Here is a 27,973-nt window from a genome sequence, read left to right on the forward strand (position 1 = left end):
CTCCCCCGTGGCTCCCGCAGCAAGAGAGCGCCGCGAATCAGGTAGGGGGCCGCGGTCATGGGGCGCCAAGGCCGCGGGACACAACAGTACCCCCCTCTTTAGGGCGTCTCCCCGGAGGCCTGGGTTTAGGTGGATGGTCCTTGTGGAACTGCTCCAGGAAATTCCGGTCCAGGATATTAGCCAGTAGTTCCCAGGAGTTCTCCTCGGGACCAAAGCCTTCCCACGCTATTAGGTATTCCCATTTCCTCTTGTGTTTCCTCACATCTAGAACCTCTCAGACTTGATAGGTGAAGTCATCTTCAGAGGCCACAGGTTGCGGGGTCGCAGGTGTGCTGGAAGGCCATGACAAAACCAGAGGCTTCAGTAGGGAGACATGGAACATGTTGTGAATCTTGAGGGACGGAGGGAGACGAAGTTGATATGAGACAGCACCCACTTGCCGGATGATGGAAAACTGTCCGATGAACCGCGGTGCCAGTCGCAATGATGGCAGCTTCAACCGGATGAATTGCGTGCTCAACCAAACCTTTTGGCCCGGCTTGAGAGGCGGGTACAGCCTTCTGTGCTGGTCTGCGTATCCCTTAGCTGCCTGACCAGCCCTGATCAGGGCATGTTGCGTGGATATCCACAGGCGATGCAACTCATCGGCGGAGAGTTGAGCTGTCACAGATGCAACCGTGATGGGAACAGGCAGCGGCGGGCGTGGCTGCTTCCCATACACTATCTGAAATGGGGAGGACCCCGCAGCTGCTGAGATATGGGAATTCAGCGCAAATTTGGTCCAGAGTAGTAAGCTGGCCCAGTCGTCTTGTTTTTCATTAACATACAGACGAAGACATTGCTTTAAGGTCTGGTTCGTCCTCTCTGCGAGACCGTTGGATTGTGAATGATAAGCGGACGTGTAATCTAGGGTGACATCGAACTTCTGGCAAAGGGCCTTCCAGAATTTAGCGGTAAATTGAGGCCCTCGATCGGACAGGATACCTTTAGGCAGGCCATGAAGCCAGAAGATGGGCTGGACGAATAGCTGAGCCAGCTGTGGTGCGGATGGCAACCATGGCAAAGGCACGAAATGCGCCATCTTGCTAAAACGGTCGACAACCACCCATATTACTGTGTTGCCATTGGAGGGTGGCAGATCCACCACAAAGTCAGTTGCCACATGGGTCCACGGTTCCGCAGGGTCAGGCAATGGTTGAAGTAAGCCTGGGGTTGAACCGGAGATCCTCTTGTGGCGAGCACAGGTCTGGCAGGACTCCACGTATGCCCGGACATCCTTATTCACCTTGGGCCACCAGTAGTACCGGCGCAGGTACTGCAAGGTGCGAGATTGCCCTGGGTGGCCTGAACAGCGGGAATCGTGAGCCCACGCCAGCACTTGTTTCCGCAAGTGCGGCGGAACTAGGGTTTTTCCAGGTGGGATGGTGGTGGTAGCTGCCAAGTGGATCCGGGATGGCTCAATGATGTACTGTGGTTCCTCAGAAGCCTCCATGGAATCAAATACCCGTGATAGGGCGTCAGCCTTGGTATTCTTCTCAGCCGGTCTGTATCGAAGAATGAAGTTAAAACGGGTAAAGAACAGGGCCCACCGGGCTTGTCGGGGATTGAGCCTTTGTGCCCGGTGTAAGTACTCTAAATTTTTGTGGTCTGTGAAGACAGTGAACTGGTGCTGTGCCCCCTCCAGCCATGGGTGCCACTCTTCTAAGGCCACTTTGATGGCTAAGAGCTCCTTGTCACCTATGGCATAGTTCCGCTCCGCTGGCGTGAACTGGCGGGAGAGGAAGGCACACGGACGTAGCTTGTGGCCCTTGGAGGCCTGACTCAGGACGGCCCCTACTCCCTCTGAAGATGCGTCCACTTCGACAAAGAATGGTCGTTGCGGGTCGGGATGTCGAAGGCAGGGTTGCTGCATGAATGCCTCCTCGAAGCGATGGAAGGCGGCCTCCGCTGCCGAAGGCCACTTTTTGGGGTCCGCTCCTTTTAGTGTCAGGGCTGTCATCGGCGCCACAATGGATGCATAGTGGGGAATAAAAGACTGGTAATAGTTTGCGAAACCCAGGAACCTTTGGAGTGCCTTGAGCCCAGACGGCTGTGGCCATTCCCGAATGGCACTTAGCTTTTGCGGATCCATACGGAATCCCTGACTGGAAACTATGGATCCCAGGAAGGGAAGAGACTCCTGCTCAAACAGGCACTTTTTAAGCTTCGCATACAGCTTATGTTCCCTGAGACGTTGCAAGACTTGGACGACGTGCCGGCGGTGGGCGGTCAAGGAATCGGAGAAAATCAGGATTTCGTCCAAATATATTACCACACATTGGTACAGAAGGTCGCGGAATATTTCATTCATGGTATTCTGGAATACTGCGGGGGCATTGCAAAGCCCGAATGGCATCACCAAATACTCATAGTGGCCGTCCCGGGTATTGAAGGCCGCCTTCCACTCATCACCTGCCTTAATTTAAATGAGGTTGTAAGCCCCTCGAAGGTCCAACTTGGAAAAGATCCTTGCCCCTTGCAAGCGGTCAAAGAGTTCAGAGATGAGAGGCAAGGGATAGCGATCCTTTACCGTTATAGCATTCAAGCCCCGGTAGTCTATGCAGGGGCAAAGTGTTCCATCCTTCTTTCAGACAAAGAAGAATCCAGCCCCTGCGGGGGACTTAGACTTCTGGATGAAGCCCCTCTCCAGGTTTTCCTTGATATATTCATTCATGGCCTGCGTTTCCGCAGGCGATAGGGCGTAGGTGAGCCCACGAGGAGCTCAGTGCCAGGAAGTAGATTGATGGCGCAATTGAAGGATCGATGAAGAGGCAGAATCTCGGCCTTTTGCTTCGAAAACGCATCCGCATATGAAGCATAGGGCGCTGGCAAGCCTGGGAGACCGGTGGAGGCCACAGAGTAGGAGACTGGGATTACGGGTTGGAGGCATTTACCATGATGGCTCGGGCCCCAACGGGTCAGCTGTAAACTCTTCCACTCGAACTGGGGACCGTGTTCTTGGAGCCACGGGAGGCCCAAGACTACCAGGTGCATCGAGTGCTCTAGGACGTGGAATGACATCTCTTCCCGATGAAGGAGCCCTCTACCCTTAACTGGGTAGGTACTGTCATGTGGGTCACGTGACCTGGGAGGGGTCTCCCTTGGATAAAGGAGATGACCAGAGGAGCAGGGATGCGAGCCAGTGGAATTTTTAGGTGCTCCACCAATTTCTGCATTATGAAGTTGCCGCTGGTGCCTGAGTCGACTAGGGCTAACGTATGAAACTCACCCACGGGTGACGTTAGCGCCACTGGAACAGTTAATGGAGGTGCAGATGAAGTTGAGCCTAGGAAGAGACCTCCTCCTGGTCCTAGGCACGGGGGTTTTCCGATTGCGCAGGACAGGTGGCTATGCGGTGGCCTGCTGCGCCGCAATAAAAACAGAGATCCTTCTTGATTCTCCGATTGCGTTCGTGAGAGGACAACTTCCCCCGTCCCACTTCCATGGGTTCTTCAACGGGGCCCCAGAGGGTTTCAGACGCACCCCTTGGATGGAGGTGAGGACATTCTCACCGCCTTAACTGTCGGAAGGTGAAACCTTATTCGGCGATCCACTTGGTTCGCCAACTCTATTACAGCATCAAGGTCATCAGGAAGTTCTCTCGCGGCTAGCTCATTCTGAATGCGTGAGGCTAGCCCTTCCAGGAAGATTCCATGCAGGCAATCTTCCCTCCAATTCAGTTCTGCAGCCAGGGTGCGGAATTCCATTGCATACTTGACCACTGTCCAAGTGCCCTGTCACAGGCGGAGCAGTTCTGAAACTGCAGTGGTTTTGCGAGTGGGTTCGTCTAACATCTGTCGGAAGGCAGACAGGAACTGACTCAAGTTCCTGAAGACAGGATCCCCTCTCTCCCAGAGATGAGAGGCCCAAATCAGGGGCTTCACATCAAGCAAGTACATAATATAGCTGGTTTTGACCAGGTCGCTGGGGAACTGTGCCGGTAGCAAAGCGAAACAGGCCTGGCACTGGCTGAGAAATCCTCGACACAACTTCGCATCTCCGGCGTATCAGGAAGGCGCCAGGAGTTGGGTTGGAGTTACAAGCCCCAGGTCACTTCTGGAGGTCTGTGTGGTGTGTGGCTGAGTAGCGCAGGCTTCTTGAGCCCCAGGCAGAGACGGCAGTGTAGGATTAATAGGCCCTAGTGCCTCAAGGCGTTGGGTTAGACTCTGCACCGAGGAAACCAGGGTGTCCAGAGTTTTCTGCTGCTCCGCCAGGCGCTGGGCCATTCCCGGAATGGCCTTGCAGGCGGATGCCTCTGCCGGGTCCATGGACTTGGCAATCTGTTATGCTCAGGCTTGTGGACCCTTGGCCGACGGGAGGATGGTATACCTTTCGGAGGATCCGTAGGTTCTCTCGTCGGGTGGCGAGGCAGAGCAGGAGACAGGACCAGCTGACCCTTGGCATTGGAGACTGAGGCGAGTGCGGAGGCGATGAAGAGATGAGATAAGGTGCTGTGTCTTCACCATTGGAAGTCTGTGGTCCCCCTAGGAGGAGCCCGTAGGAACCCAGACCGCTGGGACATAGGTGGACCTTTGAGAGGTCAGGGAGACGGTGCAAGGGCTGACTGGAGCTTCACCCTGGAAGCCCGTGGTCCCCCCGGGAGGAGCCCGTAGGGACCCGGACCGCTGGGACTTAGGCGGGCCCTTGGAGATGATGGTCTGGAAGGAGTCCTAGGTCGAGTGCCAGAGGGTTGTCGCTCACCAGTCTGAGGTCGCACACCGAAGGATCACCACTTGCCAGTCTGAAGTCACATGCCAGAGAATCACCGCTTGCCAATCCGAAGTCGCACACCAGAGAATCACCGAAGGCCAATCCGAAGTCAGGAATCGGGAACGTCAAGACAGAACAGGAACAAGATCCAAGGCTGAAGGACTCACCAAAGCAAGCAGACTAGACAGCGCTAGTGGATATTGCCAAGTCGCTGGATGAGCAGAGGAAGCTGCCTTTTATACTTCCTCTGCTCTGCCTGATAGAGAACAGGTGAAGCCATTTAAAGGGATTAGGTCCCTTTAAATCAGTGGAGGAGGCGCGCCCTCGTGCCTAAGGATGGCGGCGGCCATCTTGAATTTCCCCCGCGGAGGGGAGACGCTGCTAGACGCTGCGAGGGGAGAAGCAGGACGGCTTCCCCTGAGGCGAGCAGGATCGGAGACCGCGCGGGTGCGGCGGCCCGAATCGGAGCCTTCCCCAGGGCTCCCGCGGCAAGAGAGCGGCGCAAATCAGGTAGGGGGCCGCGGTCGTGGGGCGCCATGGCCACGGGACACAACACCCTGACTTAAATATTCCTCCCACCCCAGGAATATCTCTTTTTAATCCAGCTGAAAGTATAAATTATGAAAACCTGTACATACTTTTAGAAGCTCTGAGGTGAACAGTTTTCAAACAGGACATTCTACCCAGGTAAATACCCATTTACTCCAGTAAATGCCTTTGAAAATTTTCCTCAGTATGTTTCAATTACTACCTCCAAACGTTCCAAATCTAAATCTCTGGGTGTATACAAACAGATGCTTACATAGCTTTTAGAGGAGGCGCAGAGCAAAAACATCTTCTCTATATTTATTTATTTATTTATTTCACATTTTTCTATACCGAGCTTCATGGTTGAATACCATATCAGATCGGTTTACATCGAACGAGGGATAGAAACTTGTAACAAAAAATATCTCACTAAATATTACTTATTAGTCAACAGATGACCATGAGTAATGCATAACATATATGGGGCTAACATTACTTTCATCAACAACAAATGGGAACACCAAGATCAAATTTTTACAATGCCTCTATGAAGGTGTCAGCAAGCCTGTCACTGTGTTTCATTCGAAACCAGCCGGTCTTCTCTATCATTCACCTTCAATTGAATTTATTCAAAAGAACTTTTTTTAGTTTTTCTTTTAAATTTTTTGTAAAATAATCACAGTCCAGAATTTATCAAGTGCCCTACACGGCCGTGTTTCACACACGTAGTGCTTCTTCAGGGGCATTTGACCAAAAACATGTTTAACTTATCTGTAAAAAGCATAACAGAAAACTGGTTTCAGTAAAGATGTAAAGGCTACCATTCTCATCTGGAGCATCGTCTCAAACGTCTTGCAGTCAGAATGGATGAACCGAGGCTAGTGAGAGTGTCTCTTTAAATATCTTGTTGACGCCGAGAACGGGATCAGGATGTCGCTCTATGCAAATGGGGATATCCAAACAGACATGACGTCAAGTAGATGACGGAAATAATATTTCCTCAACCCAACATCTCTAGACAGTGTATCTTAACCGAGAAAGACATGCAAATCTAACTCAGTGTTTAAACCAGAAGGACAAACTGTGTTTAATCTATAGATCCAACTTTGTTCAAACTGGAGCAGGTATAAACCTTGATTGCCACCCCGCCAATGTTGAACTGCTTGGTCGATCACACAGAAAGTCAAATCATTGAAAGAATGTCCATATTGATTACAATGAGTAACCAAAGGCCCTTCAACCTGACCAGGTTTTATATTTGATCGATGCTCAATCATTCTGGTTTTCAGCATATGCTTAGTTTTCCCGATATAAATCAAATTGCAGGGACATTTGATTAGATATACAACCATTGTAGAAATACATGTGGTGTGATATTTAAGATAAATCTTAAATCCAGATGGTAATTCTAAAACATCCTCAATATTCATAGAATTGACGCATACTGAACATGATTGACATGATCTTTGAGAGCCAGATCGCTCAAGATTAGGAACTGATGAAAGTGAAAAATATTGTTATCAGATGGTAGATCGGTGGAATACAAATTAGTTTAAATAAGTAAAAAATATAATAGCTAAATAGTAGCCTTCTACATTAGTTAAGTACTGCTGTTTTATTACTGACGATTTTCTACATCTTTCCTGAAACCAGTTTTCTGTTATGCTTTTTACAGATAAGTTATAAATGTTTTTGGTCAAATGCCTCTGAAGACGCACTACGTGTGTGAAACACGGCCATGTAGGGCGCTTGATAAATTCTGGACTGTGATTATTTTAAAAAAATTTAAAAGAAAAAACAAAAAAAGTTCTTTTGAATAAATTCGATTGAAGGTGAATGATAGAGAAGACCGGCTGATTTCGAATGAAACACAGTGTAGAGATTACTTACCTGATAATCTCCTTTTCCTTAGTGTATGCAGATGGACTCAAAACAAATGGGTATAGTGTGCTCGTGCTAGCAGTTTGAGACGGATCTGACGTCAGCACGGGTACATATACCCCCACAGGAAGTGTAGCAAATCAGTAATCTTCCTTGCAAAGCTTTTATGGATATATGTGTGACTGACCGATCGATTAAATGAACAGGATTACCCTGACCAATTGATGGTAGCTGGAGACCGCCAGTGTACTCAGCCGGAAGGCGTCGACACCCGGCAGGGTGGATGCCCTATATAAGAAAACATGGCTTACCGTGAGTCGGCAAATCCCCATGTATACCGGCAGCCGGGCGGGATGCTGAGTCCATCTGCATACACTAAGGAAAAGGAGATTATCAGGTAGGGATGTGAATCATGTGCCCTATCGTCTTAACGATTGAAATCGTCTGGCAGGAGAAGAAAATCGTGTTTGGCACGATTTTTTAGCTAAAAAATCGTTTTTTCCGATTAGTGCGCACTAACGGGAGTTAGGGGCACTAACGGGATGGGATGGGAAATGGAAACAGTTGGTAGCTTGACAAAAAAAGTAATGTGATCAGTCAATGTGACTAGAACTTGTGCCCTAACCCTGATACCAGGGGTGTTGTGATCTTCCTGCACACAGTGCCCTAACCCTGACACCAGGGGTGTTGTGATCTTCCTGTACACAGTGCCCTATCCCTATTAATACCAGGAGGGTTGTGATCTTCCTGCACACAGTGCCCTAACCCTGATACCAGGGGTGTTGTGATCTTCCTGCACACAGTGCCCTATCCCTATTAATACCAGGAGTGTTGTGATCTTCCTGCACACAGTGCCCTATCCCTATTAATACCAGGAGGGTTGTGATCTTCCTGCACACAGTGCCCTAACCCTGATACCAGGGGTGTTGTAATCTTCCTGCACACAGTGCCCTAACCCTGACACCAGGGGTGTTGTGATCTTCCTGCACACAGTGCCCTATCCCTATTAATACCAGGAGTGTTGTGATCTTCCTGCACACAGTGCTCTATCCCTATTAATACCAGGAGTGTTGTGATCTTCCTGCACACAGTGCTCTATCCCTATTAATACCAGGAGTGTTGTGATCTTCCTACACACAGTGCCCTAACCCTGACACCAGGGGTGTTGTGATCTTCCTGCACACAGTGCCCTATCCCTATTAATACCAGGAGTGTTGTGATCTTCCTGCACACAGGGCCCTAACCTTGACACCAGGGGTGTTGTGATCTTCCTGCATGCAGTGCCCTATCCCGCCTGCATTACTAGTGAGAGGCTGGCTTCACAGACAGGGGGGAGCTTCCTGACCCTCACTCCTCCCCTCCCCCATGTCCCAGCCAGTGAATGGTGTGTGGGTGAGTGGGGGGGGGGGATGGTGAAGGCGGAGACAGCTCCCTCCCTGCATTATTAGTGAGAGGCTGGCTTCACAGACAGGGGGGGAGCTGCCTGACCCTCACTCCTCCCTTCCCCCAAGTCCCAGCAAGTGAATGGTGTGTAGGTGAGGGGGAGGGGAGGAGGATGGTGAAGGGTGAGACAGCTCCTTCCCTGCATTACTAGTGAGAGGCTGGCTTCACAGACAGGGGGGAGCTGCCTGACCCTCACTCCTCCCCTCCCCCATGTCCCAGCCAGTGAATGGTGTGTGGGTGAGGTGGGGGGAGGAGGATGGTGAAGGGTGAGACAGCTCCCTCCCTGCATTACTAGTGAGAGGCTGGCTTCACAGACAGGAGGGAGCTGCCTGACCCTCACTCCTCCCTTCCCCCATGTCCCAGCCAGTGAATGGTGTGTGGGTGAGGGGGGGGGGAGGATGGTGAAGGCTGAGACAGCTCCCTCCCTGCATTACTAGTAAGAGGCTGGCTTCACAGACAGGGGGGAGCTGCCTGACCCTCACTCCTCCGGGGTGTTGTGATCGTCCTGCACACAGTGCCCTATCCCTGATACCAGGGGTGTTGTGATCTTCCTGCATGCAGTGCCCTATCCCTATTAATACCAGGAGTGTTGTGATCTTCCTGCACACAGTGCCCTATCCCTAAATACCAGGGGTGTTGTGATCTTCCTGCACACAGTGCCCTATTCCTGATACCGGGGGTGTTGTGATCTTCCTGCATGCAATGCCCTATCCCGATTACCGGGGGTGTTGTGATCTTCTTGCACACATCCCGGTATCAGGGATAGGGCACTGCGTGCAGGAAGATCACAACACTCCTGGTATCAGGAATAGGGCACTGTGTGCAGGAAGATCACAACACCCCTGGTATTAGGGATAGGGCACTGTGTGCAGGAAGATCACAACACTCCTGGTATTAATAGGGATAGGGCACTGTGTGCAGGAAGATCACAACACCCCTGGTGTCAGGGTTAGGTCACTGTGTGCAGAAGATCACAACACCCCTGGTATCAGGGATAGGGCACTGTGTGCAGGAAGATCACAACACCCCGGAGGAGTGAGGGTCAGGCAGCTCCCCCCTGTCTGTGAAGCCAGCCTCTCACTAGTAATGCAGGGAGGGAGCTGTCTCAGACTTCACCATCCTCCCCCCCCCTCACCCACACACCATTCACTGGCTGGGACATGGGGGAAGTCAGGAGTGAGGGTCAGGCAGCTCCCCACTGTCTGTGAAGCCAGCCTCTCACTAGTAATGCAGGGAGGGAGCTGTCTCAGACTTCACCATCCTCCCCCCCCCTCACCCACACACCATTCACTGGCTGGGACATGGGGGAAGTCAGGAGTGAGGGTCAGGCAGCTCCCCACTGTCTGTGAAGCCAGCCTCTCACTAGTAATGCAGGCAGGATAGGGCACTGCATGCAGGAAGATCACAACACCCCTGGTATCAGGGTTAGGGCACTGTGTGCAGGAAGATCACAACACCCCTGGTATCAGGGTTAGGGCACTGTGTGCAGGAAGATCACAACACTCCTGGTATTAATAGGGATAGGGCACTGTGAGCAGGAAGATCACAACACCCCTGGTGTCAGGGTTAGGGCACTGTGTGCAGGAAGATCACAACACCCCTGGTATTAATAGGGATAGGGCACTGTGTGCAGGAAGATCACAACACCCCTGGTGTCAGGGTTAGGGCACTGTGTGCAGGAAGATCACAACACCCCTGGTATCAGGGTTAGGGCACTGTGTGCAGGAAGATCACAACACTCCTGGTATTAATAGAGATAGGGCACTGCATGCAGGAATATCACAACACCCCTGGTATCAGGGATAGGGCACTGTGTGCAGGAAGATCACAACACCCCGGAGGAGTGAGGGTCAGGCAGCTCCCCCCTGTCTGTGAAGCCAGCCTCTCACTAGTAATGCAGGGAAGGAGCTGTTTCAGCCTCACCATCCTCCCCCCCTCCCCCACACACCATTCACTGGCTGGAACATGGGGGAGGGGAGGAGTGAGGGTCAGGAAGCTCCCCCCTGTCTGTGAAGCCAGCCTCTCACTAGTAATGCAGGGAGGGAGCTGTGTCAGACTTCACCATCCTCCCCCCCCCCCCCCCTCACCCATACACCATTCACTGGCTGGGACATGGGGGAAATCAGGTGTGAGGGTCAGGCAGCTCCCCCCTGTCTGTGAAGCCAGCCTCTCACTAGTAATGCAGGCAGGATAGGGCACTGCATGCAGGAAGATCACAACACCCCTGGTATCAGGGTTAGGGCACTGTGTGCAGGAAGATCACAACACCCCTGGTATCAGGGTTAGGGCACTGTGTGCAGGAAGATCACAACCCTCCTGGTATTAATAGGGATAGGGCACTGTGTGCAGGAAGATCACAACACCCCTGGTGTCAGGGTTAGGGCACTGTGTACAGGAAGATCACAACACCCCTGGTATCAGGGTTAGGGCACTGTGTGCAGGAAGATCACAACACACCTGGTATTAATAGGGATAGGGCACTGTGTGCAGGAAGATCACAACACCCCTGGTATCAGGGTTAGGGCACAAGTTCTAGTCATATTGACTGATCACATTACTTTTTTTGTCAACTACCAACAGTTTCCATTTCCCATCCCCCCAACCATCACCTCAGTTGGAACCTTGGTAACATCAATAGATAAGAGGGCAGCCAGCCAATAGGAATACATATTCATTCCTAACTGACCTTTACTGACCTGGAAAGTGTCAATAATTTGTATCATTTTCTGTTAGTGTTCCTGAGTTTCCATTTCCAATCCCCCCAACCATCACCTCAGTGGGAACCTTGGTAACATCAATAGATAAGAGGGCAGCCAGCCAATAGGAATACATATTCATTCCTAACTGACCTTTACTGACCTGGAAAGTGTCAATTTGTATCATTTTCTGTTAGTGCGCACTAACACGATTTAACGATTTTTAACGATAAATCGTTAGAATTTCTATTGTATTCTGTTCTATAACGATTTAAGACGATATTAAAATTATCGGACGATAATTTTAATCGTTGAAAAACGATTCACATCCCTATTATCAGGTAAGTAATCTCTACATTTCCTAGCACGTAGCAGATGGACTCAAAACAAAAGCTACTCCCGGACTGGGCGGGAGGCTGCCCGAGGTCCGTTCAGGATTGCCCTCGCGAATGCTGTGTCCTCCCTGGCCTGGACGTCCAGACGGTAGAATCTGGAGAAGGTATGGAGGGAGGACCACGTCGCCGCTTTACATATCTCTGCAGGCGACAACATTCTAGTTTCTGCTCAAGAGGCCGATTGCGCTCTGGTAGAATGAGCCTTGACCTGTAGTGGTTTTCCTGCCTCTACGTAGGCTGCCTTGATAACTTCTTTAATCCAGCGGGCGATGGTTGGCCGTGAGGCCGCTTCCCCTTGCTTCTGCCCGCTGTGCAGGACGAACAAGTGGTCCGTCTTTCATACTGCTTCTGACATTTCCAGGTATCTGGACAGCAGTCTGCCGATGTCGAGATGGCGTAGCATTCGACCTTCTTCCGACTTCTTCAAACCTTCCGTGGTAGGCAAGGATATGGTTTGGTTGAGGTGAAAGTGTGAGACCACTTTGGGTAAAAAGGATGGAACCGTGCGAAGATGGATAGCCTCTGGGGTGATTCTGAGAAACGGATCACGGCAGGACAGTGCTTGTAGCTCTGAGATGCAGCGTGCTGAACACACAGCCAGCAAGAACACCATCTTCAAGGTTAACAAACGGAGAGACAGGCCTCGAAGGGGCCTGAAGGCTGATCCCGCTAGAAATTCCAATACTCGGTTGAGGTTCCACAAGGGCACTGGCCACTTCAGTAGCGGGCGAATGTGTTTGACTCCTTTCAGGAAACGTGAAACATCTGGGTGTTTGGCAATGGTGTTGCCATCACTCCTGGGACTGTAGCAAGAGAGCGCTCCTACCTGAACCTTGATGGAGCTGAGGGACAGACCCTTCTGAAGTCCATCTTGTAGGAAGTCCAAAATGATAGGAATCTTAGCGGCATGCGAATTGGTGCTTTGAGAGTCGCACCAGGCTTCAAAAACTCTCCAGATCCTGATATATGTTAGTGATGTGGAGAACTTGCGTGCTCGGAGGAGTGTATCTATTACCGGCTCCGAGTATCCTCTTTTCTTCAGTCTAGCCCTCTCAATGGCCAGACCGTAAGAGAGAATTGAGCTGGATCCTCGTGGAGGATGGGGCCTTGCCGTAGCAGGTCCCTGTATGGAGGCAGGGATAGAGGATTCCCTGCCAGTAGTCTTCTCATGTCTGCGTACCAGGGTCTTCTTGGCCAGTCTGGGGCCACTAGAAGAACTAGGCCTCTGTGTCGCTGAATCCTGTGTACAATGGCGCCCATCAGGGGCCACAGAGGAAAGGCGTATAGCAGGATCCCCTGAGGCCACGGCTGTACCAGGGCATCGATCCCCTGAGCTCGAGGAACCCGCCTGCGGCTGAAATATCTGGGTACTTGAGCGTTGGACCTGTCCGCTAATAGGTCCATGGCCGGCGTCCCCCACTGATCCACAATTATCTGAAAGGCTGTGGGCGACAGCTGCCACTCCCCCGGGTTTAGGCTTTCTCTGCTGAGGAAGTCTGCCGTGGTGTTGTCCTTCCCGGCGATGTGGACGGCGGAGATGCCCTGGAGATTTGCTTCTGCCCAAATCATCAGGGGAGTTATTTCTAGGGACACTTGTTGGCTTCTGATTCCACCCTGTCGGTTGATGTATGCCACTGTGGTGGCGTTGTCTGACATCACTCTGACCGCTCTGTTGCGAAGTCTGTGGGCAAATGGCAGGCATGCTAGCCTGACTGCCCGTGCCTCTAGTCGGCTGAAGTTCCACCTTGACTCTTCTCTGTTCCACCGCCCTTGGGCGGTGAGTTTCTCGCAGTGTGCTCCCCATCCGTTCAGGCTGGCATCTGTGGTGAGCAGGATCCAGGTTGGGGAGGACATTCTTGACCCCCGGCTCATGTGGCCAGGCTGCAACCACCACCGTAGCTGATTCTGCACTCTGGCTGGTAGAGGTAGGTGTATGGTGTAGTTCTGCGATCGTGGGCTCCATCGAGATAGAAGGGCGCGTTGCAATGGTCTCATATGAGCTCGCGCCCATGGCACCACCTCCAGAGTGGATGCCATGAGGCCGAGGACCTGTAGGTAATCTCGGGCTGTTGGCCGGCTGGCGCTCAGCAGAACCTGCAGATGATTCCGGAGTTTTGACTTTCTCTTGGAGGTCAGGCTGACCTTGTCTTCTTGGGTGTCGAATTGGACCCCTAGGTATTCCAGCGACTGGGACGGCTGTAGGGAGCTCTTGTTTATGTTGACTACCCATCCTAGGCTTTCCAGAAGAGCTATAACTCTGTTGGTTGCCCGGTGGCTCTCCTCCGGTGACTTTGCCCTGATCAGCCAATCGTCCAGGTAGGGATGGACGAGAATTCCTTCCTTCCTGAGTGCCGCTGCCACTACTACTATGACCTTGGTAAAGATCTGCAGCGCGGTGGCTAACCCGAAGGGTAAAGCTCGGAACTGGATGTGCTGATTCAGGACTTTGAAGCGTAAATAGCGCTGGTGATCCCGATGGACTGGGATATGTAAATAGGCTTCCGACAGATCTAGGGAGGTGAGAAACTCCCCTGGCTGTACTGAATTCTTGACAGACCGCAGAGTTTCCATGCAAAAGCTGGGGACCCGTGGCTGTCGATTGACTTACTTGAGGTCCAGGACAGGCCTGAAAGTGCCCTCCTTCTTGGGTACTATGAAATAAATGGAATAATGCCCAGAATTTATCTCTCCTGCAAGTACTGGGATTATGGCTTTTAGGGCCAGGAGCCTCTGTAAGGTCACTTCTAGTGCTGCTTTCTTGAGCGGTGAACAAGGAGATTCCACAAACTTGTCCGCGGAAGCCGAAGAAAATCCAGGTAATATCCTTCTCGGATGATGGCGAGGACCCATTGGTCCGAAGTGATCTCGACCCACCTGCGGTAGAAGAGGGTTAGCCTGCCCCCTATGGCTGCTACCCCTGGATGGGTCGGCTGATTGTCATTGTGGGTTGCGGCCGGGGCCAGAACCCGAGCCGGTTCCCTTCTTGTTGTGCTTAGTCCGAAAGGGCTGGTTCCTGGCCTGAGAACGAGGTGCTTGATAGCGAGTCCTGTAAGGGTTGAAGCGCTGAGAGTTTCTACCTCTGGATGGTCTAGAAAAAGAACGCTGGCTCCTCCTCGACCTGTCTTCTGGTAGACGGGGTAATGGAGAGGCACCCCATTAGTAGCCCAGTTATCGAGATCACTACCGAACAGTAGGGAACCCTTAAAGGGCATTCTTGTGAGGCGTGTCTTGGAGGACGAGTCGGCCGCCCAATTACGTAGCCAAAGCTGCCTCCTGGCTGCCACTGAGGATGACACTCCCTTGGCTGCCGTACGGACAAGGTCGGAGGCTGCGTCAGTGAGAAATGCGAGAGCTGATTCCATGTCTTCTCCCGGGGTGTTGTTTCTAGCTTGCGATAAACAGGAACGCGTCACCACGGTGCAGCAGGTCGCAATTCGTAGGGACATGGCTGCTACCTCAAAGGCTTGTTTCAGAATGGTGTCCATGCGCCGATCATTGCGTTAACAATGGCGTCTACTTTGGGGCATGCCAGCAGCTCCTTGGATGCCGGATCCAGAGGGTACATGCCTGACAAGGCCCGACCCCCTTTGAATGAGGCCTCCGGTGCCTTCCATTCCAGATCGATAAGCTGCTGTGCTGCTTGTAGGAGGGGAAAATGGTGAGCCGTTTGGCGCAGGCCCTCTAACAGGGGGTTCACCTTGGGGTCCCCTGGGGTGTCCTGGCCCGGAATAGCCAGTTCCGATAGGCATTGTGAGACCAGGCTTGGAAGATCCTCTTTCCGAAAGAAGCGTCTCATGGTCCGATATGGTTCTATCTCCGAGGGAAGTTCAGCTTCCTTGGGGGGCTCCTCATTTTCCTCAGAGCAATCCGAATCCCCATAACTGGGGCTGTCGGGTGGCGAGTGGCCGCGCCTAGGTCTCGAGGGTCCAGGGGCCGGATCAACCGGAACGGAAAGACCCATTCGAGGAGCAGACTGCATCTGGACAAAGGCATGAATCCCCTTGAATAACTCTACCCAGGAAAGCGAAGCCGGATCTGGCCGTAGGGGCACCAGGTCTCTCGGGTTCCCTGGCTGCTCGCCGTGGCCTGCTAAGTCTGGAGTGTTCCCTGACGAACCGCTGGGCTGGGACCGGTCCTGTCCTGGAACTCCCATGGCCTCCTCACATTGGGCACATAGTGAGTCTGCTTCCTCGCTCTGTGTGGCTCTGAGGTTGCATGCTGAGCAGAGGCTTAGAGCTTTCATGCCTGATTCTGGAGGTGCCGGCTCTGCGGACGCATGGGCTCTCTTATGCTCCATTCGCCTGGAAATCAGTGTCGCCTAATGATGTGCACCTAACAAGTGCGCTTAACAGCATGCGCCTAGAACGGGCGTCTTATGAACGGGCGCCTATGAACGGGCGTCTTATCAATGTGCGCCTATAAATGGGCGTCTTATAATGTACGCCTATAACGGGCTTCTTATAATGTGCACCTATAAACGGGCGTCTTATAATGTGCGCCTATGAATGGGCGTCTTATAAATGTGTGCATATCCTAGTAGCGTGCGCTTAGTCAACGTGCGCCTATCGCGTGCGCTAACAACGTGCGCCTATCGCGTGCGCTAACAACGTGCGCCTATCGCGTGCGCTTAGCAATGTGCGGCTAGTTGGCGAAGGTGAGTAGGCAGGCAAAATGGCGACCTCCTTGGTGGGCTGCCTCGTAGGCAGGCCCAATTAGTCCACACTTCCTCGGAGACCAAGTAAAGATGTACGCCTTACCTTGTCTTCGGCGCTTCCCTGCTGCAACCTGGGCAGTCTCCGGCTGCGGGGGGAGAGGGTGAGTACCTTCACCGCCGCGCTTGAGGAAGTGCACCCGCTGCCTCTAGGCCGCGCCCGAACTCGTCTCGCTCGGGGGCCAAGTCCACGCTGAGACCGAGGCTGCCTCTAGGCTGCGCCCGAACTCGTCTCGCTCGGGGGCCAAGCCGCGCCCGAGCCCTTCTCAGTCGGGGGCTGGGTCCCTGCTGCTAACCAGCCACCGGACCGAGGCTCTTACCTCCGAGGGACCACGGAAGTCAGCTCGGGAAACTCAACTGGGGGAGTGACCGACTGGTATTACCGCAGGAGTGTGGGGCTCGTCTACAGTAGGTTTCTTCTATGAATTTAGTCGTTAGAATTTGGAAACACGCTCAGCGAGCGTGAGGTAGCTCCAAACTGCTTTGGAGATGGAAATTACTGATTTGCTACACTTCCTGTGGGGGTATATGTACCCGTGCTGACGTCAGATCCATCTCCAACTGCTAGCACGAGCACACTATACCCATTTGTTTTGAGTCCATCTGCTACACGCTAGGAAATGACAGGCTTGCTGACACCTTCATAGATCTAACTAAATATAGATCCTCACCAAATGATTATAAATACATTCCATACACTAAACTTCACCCGGTGTATATTTTTATGTGTGGGGAATGGTAGAGAAAAACGGAGGTTCTATGGAGCACCGGAAAATTTAAAACATCAACTCTACGAAGTTTTAAAGGAAAAAGCAGACCCTGAGGAAGACAGCAACCAGCAAATGTCGAAACTTGCACAAGTCGGGAGCAAAAGAGACATTCTTTGAAGCTAAGTAATTTATGGTTGGTCCCGGGACGGCTAGAAAAGAAAAAATAAAAAAGTGCTAGTCACAGAAAGAAGGAAGATATTTTAATAATGGAAAATAAAAATTTATAAAGAAATGGGGGTTAGCACTCTGTAACCCAGCTTAGCATTTAACATAAAAATTCAAATAAATAATCGGAGGTGGAAGGTGTGTTGATGATTAAAAGAAATAACATTGACACCTGGATGGTGTTATATAATATATGAAACCATCTCCCACTTTCCAAAAAAAATTTTTTGAAAGTAATAAAATCATTTATAAATAATGGAAATTGGTTGCTAAGCAGGTATATAGAATGTTACCTAGATAAAAAAAACACACATAAAAATATACACCGGGTGAAGTTTAGTGTATGGGACACCTTCATAGAGGCATTGTAAAATTTTGATGTTGGTGTTCCCATTTGTTGTTGATGAAATTATTGCTTGTGTAACCCTGACGATTCTATTGCTGATTGTTGTGGTTCACATATAATTGAGTCATGGAATCCGAGGCTATTGTACCATTGAAGACACTTAGTTTCTGTGACGCCGATTTGCAAGCGCTTTTAGACAAATCATCTTCTTTTACCACTTCAACCGATTCCACATCTACAGATTCACAATGGTTCATTTTACAGAAGCTATTTCGTCGTTCTGTTCGTACAAGGTTACACGCTGATACTATGCTTGAATAGTGCTGTGTACAACGAATTCTGCGTGGGCTTCGAGTTCTAAAGGAGCCCCATCTATATAAAGAAGACCAAGAATTTCTATCTGATTGGAATGCCATTCTAAACAAATATAGCTTGGACCTAATGATTTTAATTATTAGGAAGGCCAATGACATGGATCGAGTCATACAAGAAGTAATTGCTATGACCAAAACTATCCTTTCATCTTCTCTTGATCATTATGCTGCTCAATTGAAATCTACAGAAGAGGCGATTGAAAAATTTCATTTAGATCTGAAAAAATTTAAAGTGTAGAAATGTCATCGTGATGAACGAGATTACAATCAAGGATATGTATATCCATGGATGGCCAATAATCAAAAGCAATCCAAGCATGTGACATTTGACTCTAGTGGGGATGATTCGTCTGGAGATGAAGGATTATATCATGATTCACGTAGAAGTGAGAATCAATCGATTATGAAGCCTACATCATCCTCCTCTTCTTCCTCTTCTTCTTTTTTAGGACAAGGATCAAGGAGCTCCTGCCAGACGTATGGCAATCGTTACAACTGATATCCAAGTCGAGATCAATACAATCCACCGACACGCGGAACTCGTTCACAACACCACAAGAATCTTTAGTCCTTAATTTGTCTACCATCATGTTGTCTGAGACTCAGATTCAAATATTAGAACGGGGATTATCATTTGTACCCACTCCATGAACTGACCCATTTGCGCTTCAGGTTTCTTTATTTCGGTTTACACAGATGTTAAAATTGAAATACTTTTTTTCTACACATCCTTCTACACCTGACATGTCGATCATTTCTAATCCATCTACTTGGGTACCATCAGGTCCGGAAGATCCAGCTATTAAAGTTTTTTATCAGCTGGTTTCTCAAGAGATTGCTTCTCTTACAACAAATCCGATTAAATCTTTTTCAAATTTTTCTAGGAAGGAACATCTAGCTCTTCAGGAGTTATGCTCTATTCCAGACTTGATAATAAAACCCGCCGACAAAGGAGGGAAGATTGTCGTTCAAGATCGGTCCAAATATGAGTCTGAAATTTTGCTTCAATTACATAATACCAGGTTTTACTCACCATTAACTCAAGATCCGACAGTTTCAATAAAAAAAGGAAATTTCTGTTGTGGTCCAGTCTGGAGTGAAAGCCGGTTTTCTGACTCAGAAGGAAGCTTCCTTTTTGGTGAAATCATACCCCCGGACTCCTGTATTTTATACACTTCCGAAAATCCATAAGGACCTTCAACATCCTCCTGGTCGTCCGATCGTTTCGAGTTGCGGATCAATTTTTAGCTCCTTTTGTTCCTCTAATGCCATTATATATTAGAGACTCTTCACAGATGGTGATGTTTTTGGAAAATCTAAAGATTGACACCAAGGACTTGAAACTTGTGACTTTGGACGTTGAAGCATTATATACATCTATTCCTCAGGATGAAGCTATTGAAGTGGCTAATTTCTTTTTTGATGAACGACTACAACTACATCAAATTCCAAGTCATTTTTTGACTCAACTATTACAAATTGCATTAAAAAAGAATGTTTTTGCTTTCAATTCTTCATTTTTTCAACAAATTTGTGGGACTACTATGGGGGCCACCATGGCCCCAGATTTAGCAAATTTATATATGCATAAGTTTGAAAAACAATGGCTTACTGAACACAGTTTTTCACACCATCTTGTTGTCTGGAAACGCTACATCGAGGATGTTTTTGTTTTGTGGCGAGGGACTGATGATGAATTTAAAATCTTCTTGGATTGGTTATATTCTTGCAATTTAAATCTGCATTTTACAGCCGCAATTCATGATCGATACATTTCTTTTTTGGATATTAAAATTGAACTCATCGATGCTGGCTTTTTAACATCTACAGAAAACCAGTGTGCTCTAATACGTGTCTGCACTTTCAGAGTGCACATCCGCGAGCTTTAAAAATGAGTCTCCCGGTGAGCCAATTTATACGCCTTAGAAGACTCTGTACATCTGTAGCTGATTTTGTGACACAATCCCGAACCTTGACCGAACGGTTTTTACAACGTGGCTACCCACAGAAATGTGTTAGAAGAGCTTTTTTGCGTGCCAAATTTTCACATCGAGAATGGCTATATACCACCCGTCCTAAAGAAGATTTAGCTACCCCAACTTGTATTTTACCATTCTCCCCCGAAGCGAAGATTATCAAACAGGCTATTTTAAAGTATTGGCATGTTTTGCAAACTGATGATGTTTTTCAGTCTTATCCACTGATCACTTTTTCTCGGGCAAAAAATCTGCGAGATCGACTGGTACATTCTGATTTTTCACTTTCATCAGTTCCTAATCTTGAGCAATCTGGCTCTCATCAAAAATCTGTCTGGCTCTGTCATCAAAAGCATTAATCTCTTCCCTTACACAAATGCAAAGAGAAAAGTGGATAACAAAACTCAACTAAATAGGTCACAAAAGGAGTCCAGGAACAGCAGTAACCTGAACGAAGAAAGCTGGAAAGCTATGAGCACAAATGCTCGTAGTTTGGGTAATAAAATCCCAGAGCTGCAAGCCCTAATGGTGGAGGCGGACTTGGACATTGTTGCTGTCACGGAAACGTGGTTTATGGAATCTCATGACTGGGATACGGCAATACCAGGCTATAACTTGTTAAGGAAAGACAGAGAGGATAGGAAAGGGGGAGGAGTGGCTCTTTATGTCAGAAACAATATCCAAGCATCTGAGCTGCAAGGAAGATGGAGCAAAGAAGAAGCACTATGGGCTGACTTAAAAAAAAGATGGGGCATCCATTTTTATTGGAGTGATTTACAGGCCTCCAAACCAAAAGGAAGAGCTGGACAGAGATCTGATTGAAGACATCCACAGGATAGCAAAGAAAGGAGAAGTGGTGATCGTTGGAGACTTTAACATTCCAGATGTAGACTGGAGAATCCCATCTGCAGAATCTAATAATGGTAGAGAAATAGTAGATGCCCTGCAAGTAGCTTTGTTCAAACAAATGGTAATGGAACCCATGAGAGAAGGAGCTATACTCGACTTAGTGCTCACTAATGGAGATAATGTCTCAGACGTCCAGGTGGGTGCCCACCTCAGCACCAGTGATCATCAAACGGTATGGTTTAATATCACAAAAAGGACACGGAAAAGAAGCACAAAAACCCAAGTTTTGATGTTCAAAAACACAGACTTTGATGAAATGGGGAAGTACCTGGAGGAAGAACTAAAAGGCTGGGAAAAAGAGAGAGATGTGGATCAACAGTGGACCAATCTAAAAGGAGCAATTACCAAGGCAACTAATCTATATGTTAGAAAAGTAAAGAAAAGCAAAAGAAAAATGAAACCTATCTGGTTCTCAAAGGAGGTGGCTGACAAAATAAAGGCTAAAAGAACAGCATTCAAGAAATATAAAAGATCCCAAAAGGAGGAGCACAAAGAAGAATATCTGGTAGAACTGAGAGAGACAAAGAAATTAATCAAGATGGCAAAAAGTCAAGCGGAAGAGAGGATTGCCAAAGAGGTAAAGAGTGGTAACAAAACATTTTTCAGATACATCAGTGAAAAGAGAAAAGTTCAAAGTGGTATATTGAAATTGAAAGGTGGAAAGGATCAATGTGTGGAGAGAGACGAAGAAATGGCAGAAATATTAAATGAATACTTCAGTTCTGTGTTCACTAAAGAGGACCCTGGAGAAGGACCGTCCCTAGTTAACAAGAAACTGGAGGGGAATGGAGTAGATGTAACTCCATTCACAGTAGAAAATGTATGGGAAGAGCTGGTGAAACTGAAAGTGGACAAAGCCATGGGGCCTGATGAAGTTCATCCCAGGATACTGAGGGAGCTCAGAGATGTGCTGGCGGGTCCGCTGTGTGACCTGTTCAATAGATCCCTAGAAACGGGAGTGGTGCCGAGTGATTGGAGGAGAGCGGTGGTGGTCCCGCTTCACAAGAGTGGGAACAGAGAAGAGGCTGGCAACTACAGACCGGTTAGCCTCACTTCAGTAGTAGGAAAAGTAATGGAGTCACTGTTGAAAGAGAGAATAGTGAACTATCTACAGTCGGGAGAATTGCTGGACCAGAGGCAGCATGGATTCACCATTGGAAGATCCTGTCAGACAAATCTGATTGACTTTTTTGACTGGGTAACCAAGGAATTGGATCGAGGAAGAGCACTCGATGTCATCTACTTGGATTTCAGCAAAGCTTTTGACACTGTCCCGCACAGGAGACTGGTGAATAAAATGAGAAGCTTAGGAGTGAGTGCCAAGGTGGTGGCCTGGATTGCAAACTGGTTGTCGGACAGAAGACAATGTGTGATGGTAAATGGAACTCTCTCTGAAGAGAGAGCGGTTTTAAGCGGTGTACCGCAGGGATCGGTGTTGGGACCGGTCCTTTTCAATATCTTTGTGAGCGACATTGCAGAAGGGATAGAAGGTAAGGTATGTCTTTTTGCGGATGACACTAAGATCTGCAACAGAGTGGACACGCCGGAAGGAGTGGAGAGAATGAGACGGGATTTAAGGAAGATGGAAGAGTGGTCGAAGATATGGCAGCTGAGATTCAATGCCAAGAAGTGCAGAGTCATGCATATGGGGAGTGGAAATCCGAATGACTGTATTCGATGGGGGGAGAAAGGCTGATGTGCACGGAGCAGGAGAGAGACCTTGGGTGATGGTGTCTAATGATCTGAAGTCGGCGAAACAATGTGACAAGGCGATAGCTAAAGCCAGAAGAATGCTGGGCTGCATAGAGAGAGGAATATCGAGTAAGAAAAGGGAAGTGATTATCCCCTTGTACAGGTCCTTGGTGAGACCTCACCTGGAGTATTGTGTTCAGTTCTGGAGACCGTATCTCCGAAGAGACAGAGACAAGATGGAGGCGGTCCAGAGAAGGGCGACCAAAAAGGTGGAAGGTCTTCATCAAATGACTTATGAGGAGAGATTGAAGAATCTAAATATGTACACCCTGGAGGAAAGGAGGAGCAGAGGTGATATGATACAGACTTTCAGATACTTGAAAGGTTTTAATGATCCAAAGACAACGACAAACCTTTTCCATAGGAAAAAAATCAACAGAACCAGGGGTCACGATTTGAAGCTCCAGGGAGGAAGATTCAGAACCAATGTCAGGAAGTATTTCTTCACGGAGAGGGTGGTGGATGCCTGGAATGCCCTTCCGGAAGAAGTGGTGAAGACCAGAACTGTGAAGGATTTCAAAGGGGCGTGGGATAAACACTGTGGATCCATAAAGTCAAGAGGCCGTCAATGAAGAGTGGGTGGCTCGCCAGAATGACAGCTACTGCCTGGAGATAATACCGTTATTCAATAAACATACACATGGTTAATGTGACTCCAACATCGCTCTAAGCTTCAACAGCAAGATGAAATGTGGAAAAAGGATTTGCACTCACAAAGCGGGGAGTAGCTGGCTTGTTACGGCGGTTACTACCCCAAACCAAATAAGCCTGATACTTCACTTTAAATGCATATCCAGCATAGCTCTCTGCTTCAACGGCAGGGGAGAAGAAAAACGGATACTTCACGCATATCCAGCATAGCTCTCTGCTTCAACGGCAGGGGAGAAGAAAAAACGGATACTTCACGCATATCAGCATAGCTCTCTGCTTCAACGGCAGGGGAGAAGAAAAACAACCAATAAGGGCTGAATAACATAGTCTGGGTAAAACAAATAAGCATGGGTGTAGCTTGCTTATTGCGGCAGTTACTACCCTACTACCCCTAACTAATCAAGCTTGATATTTCACTTGGATGCAGCTCCATCACTGCTCTCTACATTAATGGTGGGGGTGGAAGGGAAATAGAACCAAAGAGCTAAGAGAAACAGATAAGTATGAGAAAAAAATGTGTGAAGCTTGCTGGGCAGACTGGATGGGCCGTTTGGTCTTCTTCTGCCGTCATTTCTATGTTTCTATGTTTCATAGATCATGTCAATCATGTTCAGTATGCGTCAATTCTATGAATATTGAGGATGTTTTAGAATTACCGTCTGGATTCAAGATCTTAAATATCACACCACATGTATTTCTACAATGGTTGTATATCTAATCAAATGTCCCTGCAATTTGATTTATGTCAGGGAAAACTAAGCATATGCTGAAAACCAAAATGATTGAGCATCGATCAAATATAAAAACTGGTCAGGTTGAAGAGCCTTTGGTTACTCATTGTAATCAATATAGACATTCTTTCAATGATTTGACTTTCTGTGTGATCGACCAAGCAGTTCAACATTGGCGGGGTGGCAATCAAGGTTTATACCTGCTCCGGTTGGAACAACGTTGGATCTATAGATTAAATACAGTTTGTCCTTCTGGTTTAAACACTGAGTTAGATTTGCATGTCTTTCTCGGTTAAGATACACTATCTAGAGATGTTGGGTTGAGGAGGTATTATTTCCGTCATCTACTTGACGTCATGTCTGTTTGGATATCCCCATTTGCATAGAGTGACATCCTGATCCCGTTCTTGGCGTCAACAAGATATTTAAAGAGACGCTCTTGCTAGCCTCGGTTCCTCCGTTCTGACTGCAAGACGGTTGAGACGATGTTCCGGATGAGAATGGTAGCTTCTACATGAGTTAAGTACTGCTGTTTTATTACTGACGATTTTCTACATCTTTACTGAAACCAGTTTTCTTTTATGCTTTTTACAGATAAGTTAAAAATGTTTTTGGTCTAATGCCCCTGAAGAAGCACTACGTGTATGAAACACGGCCGTGTAGGGTGCTTGATAAATTCTGGACTGTGATTATTTTACAAAAAATTTAAAAGAAAAAACAAAAAAAGTTCTTTTGAATAAATTTGATTGAAGGTGAATGATAGAGAAGACCGGCTGGTTTCGAATGAAACACAGTGACAGGCTTGCTGCCACCTTCATAGAGGCATTGTAAAAATTTGATCTTGGTGTTCCCATTTGTTGTTGATGATATTATTGCTTGGGTAACCCTGACGACTCTATTGCTGATTGTTGTGGCTAACATTACTTTCTCACAGGACAAGCAGGATTGTAGTCCTCACATATGGGTGACATCACAGGATGGAGCCCTGTACGGAAAACATTTCTGTCAAAGTTTCTATAAAGCTTTGACTGACACTGGCACACTGAGTGCACTGAGCATGCTCAGCCTGCAATTATCCCTGTGACCACAGGTGTCTCCCTCAGTCTTCTTTTTTCTGCTCTGCAGTAAGCATAGCGGTTAGGAGCTCTGTGAGAAATTCTAACACTTTTTCTGCACGGAAACACTTAAACTTTTACTTCACAATTTTTCCCTGCATGGGTCTCCCTTCGCATACATTTATTTGACGCTCGGTGAGTACTATGTCCTGTTTTTCGGTCGGTTCCTGTCACCTTCCTGGCCTGCCAACCGACTGCGGCCTTCCCTCTCCCTATGTTTTCATAGTTAGCCACACATAGCCTGCGAGTGTCCCTCTGTGACACTCTGCCTGGTTATTAGCACTAGTGGGACAGGGACTTCCATGGTTTCCGTTGCCGCCAAGGCCTTTGTCGAATCCAGGTCCTTCGATTTCCTCGGTACCCTCGCGCAGTAAATGCCCCCATCGCTACCGACGGTACCCCCTTCCAGACCTAAAGTGAGCCATCTTGGAGAATCGATCGACCACTACCCAAATTACAGTATGTCCTTCTGAAACAGGCAGATCAACAATAAAGTCGGTAGAGATGTCAGTCCATGGTCTTGTCGGTGCCGGAAGTGGTTGTAACTGCCCCCAAGGTCTCCCCACAGGATTCTTATGCTGCGCACAAACTGGGCAGGAATCTACGTATGCGTGAATGTCCTTGCACATCCCAGGCCACCAGTAAAATTGTTGAAGAAGATCTTGTGTTTGTTTACGTCCTGGGTGCCCAGCCAACTGAGAATCATGCCCCCACTTCAGTACCCTATTGCGGAGTTTACTGGGTACCACGGTTTTTCCGACTGGAACCAAAAAGGTTGCCGAGAGAATGATGCAGGCTGGATCAATAATAAATCAATCAATAAAGGATCGAGACAATGCATCAGCCTTGATATTCTTATTTGCTGGTTGATACCTTAGTTCAAAGTCAAAACGTGTAAAGAATAGTGCCCGCCAGGCCTGACGTGGGTTCAGTCGTTGAGCTTGCTGTAGATAAGTTAAATTTTTATGATCCGTAAAAACTGTAATTCTATGTTGGGCCCCCTCTAACCATTGTCGCCATTCTTCAAAGGCAAGTTTAATGGCTAATAATTCCTTGTCGCCAATAGAATAATTGCGTTCTGCAGATGAAAATTTCCTCGAAAAATAGGAACATGGATGGGATGTTCCTCCTACGTTATTCTGGCTCAACACCGCTCCAACTCTCTCAGTGGACGCATCAACTTCAACTGTAAATGGACGTCTAGGATCAGGGTGGCGAAGGCAAGGTCGTTGTAGGAAGGAGACTGAGAACTTGAAATGCTTCTACTGCCACTGCAGGCCAAGTTTTGACATTAGCTCCTTTTGTGAGTGTGGTGAGTGGTGCGGTCAACTTGGAAAAATCTTTGATGAAATGTCGGTAATAATTAGCAAATCCAAGAAACTGTTGGAGTGCCTGTAGTCCGTTAGGTTGAGGATATCTTGTATGCTTTTCACTTTGGTCGGGTCCATTTGGAAATAATGTAACCCAAGAAAGGTAAGGATTCTGTTTCAAAAACACATTTTTCTAGCTTGGCATATAACCGGTGTTCCCTTAGTCGTTGCAAAACTTGTGTGACATGTTGGCGATGAGTCTGTAGATCCTTGGAAAAAATCAAAATATCATCGAGATAAACCACTACACAGATATACAACAAGTCTCTAAAAATTTCGTTAACAAAATGTTGAAAAACAGCAGGAGCATTAGTTAACCCAAACGGCATAACAAGGTATTCATAATGTCCATCCCTGGTGTTAAAAGCGGTCTTCCACTCATCCCCCTCCCGAATCCGGACCAAATTGTAGGTTCCTCGTAGGTCCAGTTTGGAAAACATTCGGGCTCCTTGCAGGCGGTCAAACAGTTTCGCAATAAGAGGCAGGGGATATCGGTCCGTGATAGCGTTAAGTCTGCGATAATCAATGCAAGGGCATAATGTCCCATCTTTTTTCTCCACAAAAAAAACCCAGCCCCTGCAGGAGAGGTGGATCGTCGAATAAATCCTTTTTGTAGATTGTCCTGAATATATTCGGACATAGCCCGGGTCTCAGTGTCTGATAAGGGGTAGACAAGCCCTCGCGGCAGTGTGGATCCTGGAATCAGCTTAATAGCGCAGTCGAAATCACGATGCGGGGGCAATGTGTCTGCGGCCTCTTTAGAAAATACATCCGCAAATTGTATGGAAAAGGTAACTCCTTCAGGATTGAGGTACAGATGAAGCCGGAAGCAGAAGTTGTTCCCTTCAAGCAAGTCTCACGGCATTCTGGTCCCCAACAAATAAGTTGTAAAGAAGTCCAATCGAATTGGGGATTGTGGCGTTGCAACCAGGGAATACCAAGAACCACCGGATGAATGGCTCTCTCGAGGATGTAAAAGGTGATTTGTTCTGTGTGGTCAGGCGCAATGTAGCAATCCAGAGGTTCCGTGTGATGGGTTATTCTTCCTGGTAAAGGTTCCCCATGAATGGAAGAAGTGATTAATGGCGTATGACAGAGATGGGTGGGAATATGGAATTTATCTACTATTTCTTGTAGTATAAAGTCTCCTCCGGCTCCGGAGTCTACTAAAGCCAGGGTAGTAAATTCCTGTCCTTCAGTACGGAGGGTAACTGGTAAGGTGAGTGGGGGGTTAGGTGATGTGAGGCCTAGGGAAACACCCCCCCCAAGGTTCCTAGGCTTTGTAGTTTCCCGGACGAATAGGGCAGGTTGCTAATCGATGGCCAGAACCTCCACAGTATAAACATAGACCCGCTTTGCGGCATCTCTGACGTTCCTCCGGTGATAAGGGACCCCTTCCTAGCTGCATGGG

At 48.4% G+C, this 27,973-nt stretch overlaps 1 protein-coding gene across 2 annotated transcripts in view; it reads left to right on the forward strand.

Moving 5' to 3' along the window:
* LOC115076019 (probable histone-lysine N-methyltransferase PRDM7) overlaps window positions 1–24,590 on the forward strand; it is a 550,011-nt gene extending 525,421 nt beyond the window's left edge. For both annotated transcript variants that reach the window (XM_029577065.1, XM_029577066.1), the window contains one exon: window positions 24,464–24,590. In XM_029577065.1, coding sequence (XP_029432925.1) covers window positions 24,464–24,523 — 60 coding nt within the window. In that variant the 3' untranslated portion in view covers window positions 24,524–24,590. The remainder of the gene's footprint in view (window positions 1–24,463) is intronic.
* Window positions 24,591–27,973: the final 3,383 nt, after the last annotated feature.

The sequence above is a fragment of the Rhinatrema bivittatum genome, chromosome 14 (genome assembly GCF_901001135.1).
Source record: "Rhinatrema bivittatum chromosome 14, aRhiBiv1.1, whole genome shotgun sequence".
Lineage (NCBI taxonomy): Eukaryota > Metazoa > Chordata > Amphibia > Gymnophiona > Rhinatrematidae > Rhinatrema > Rhinatrema bivittatum.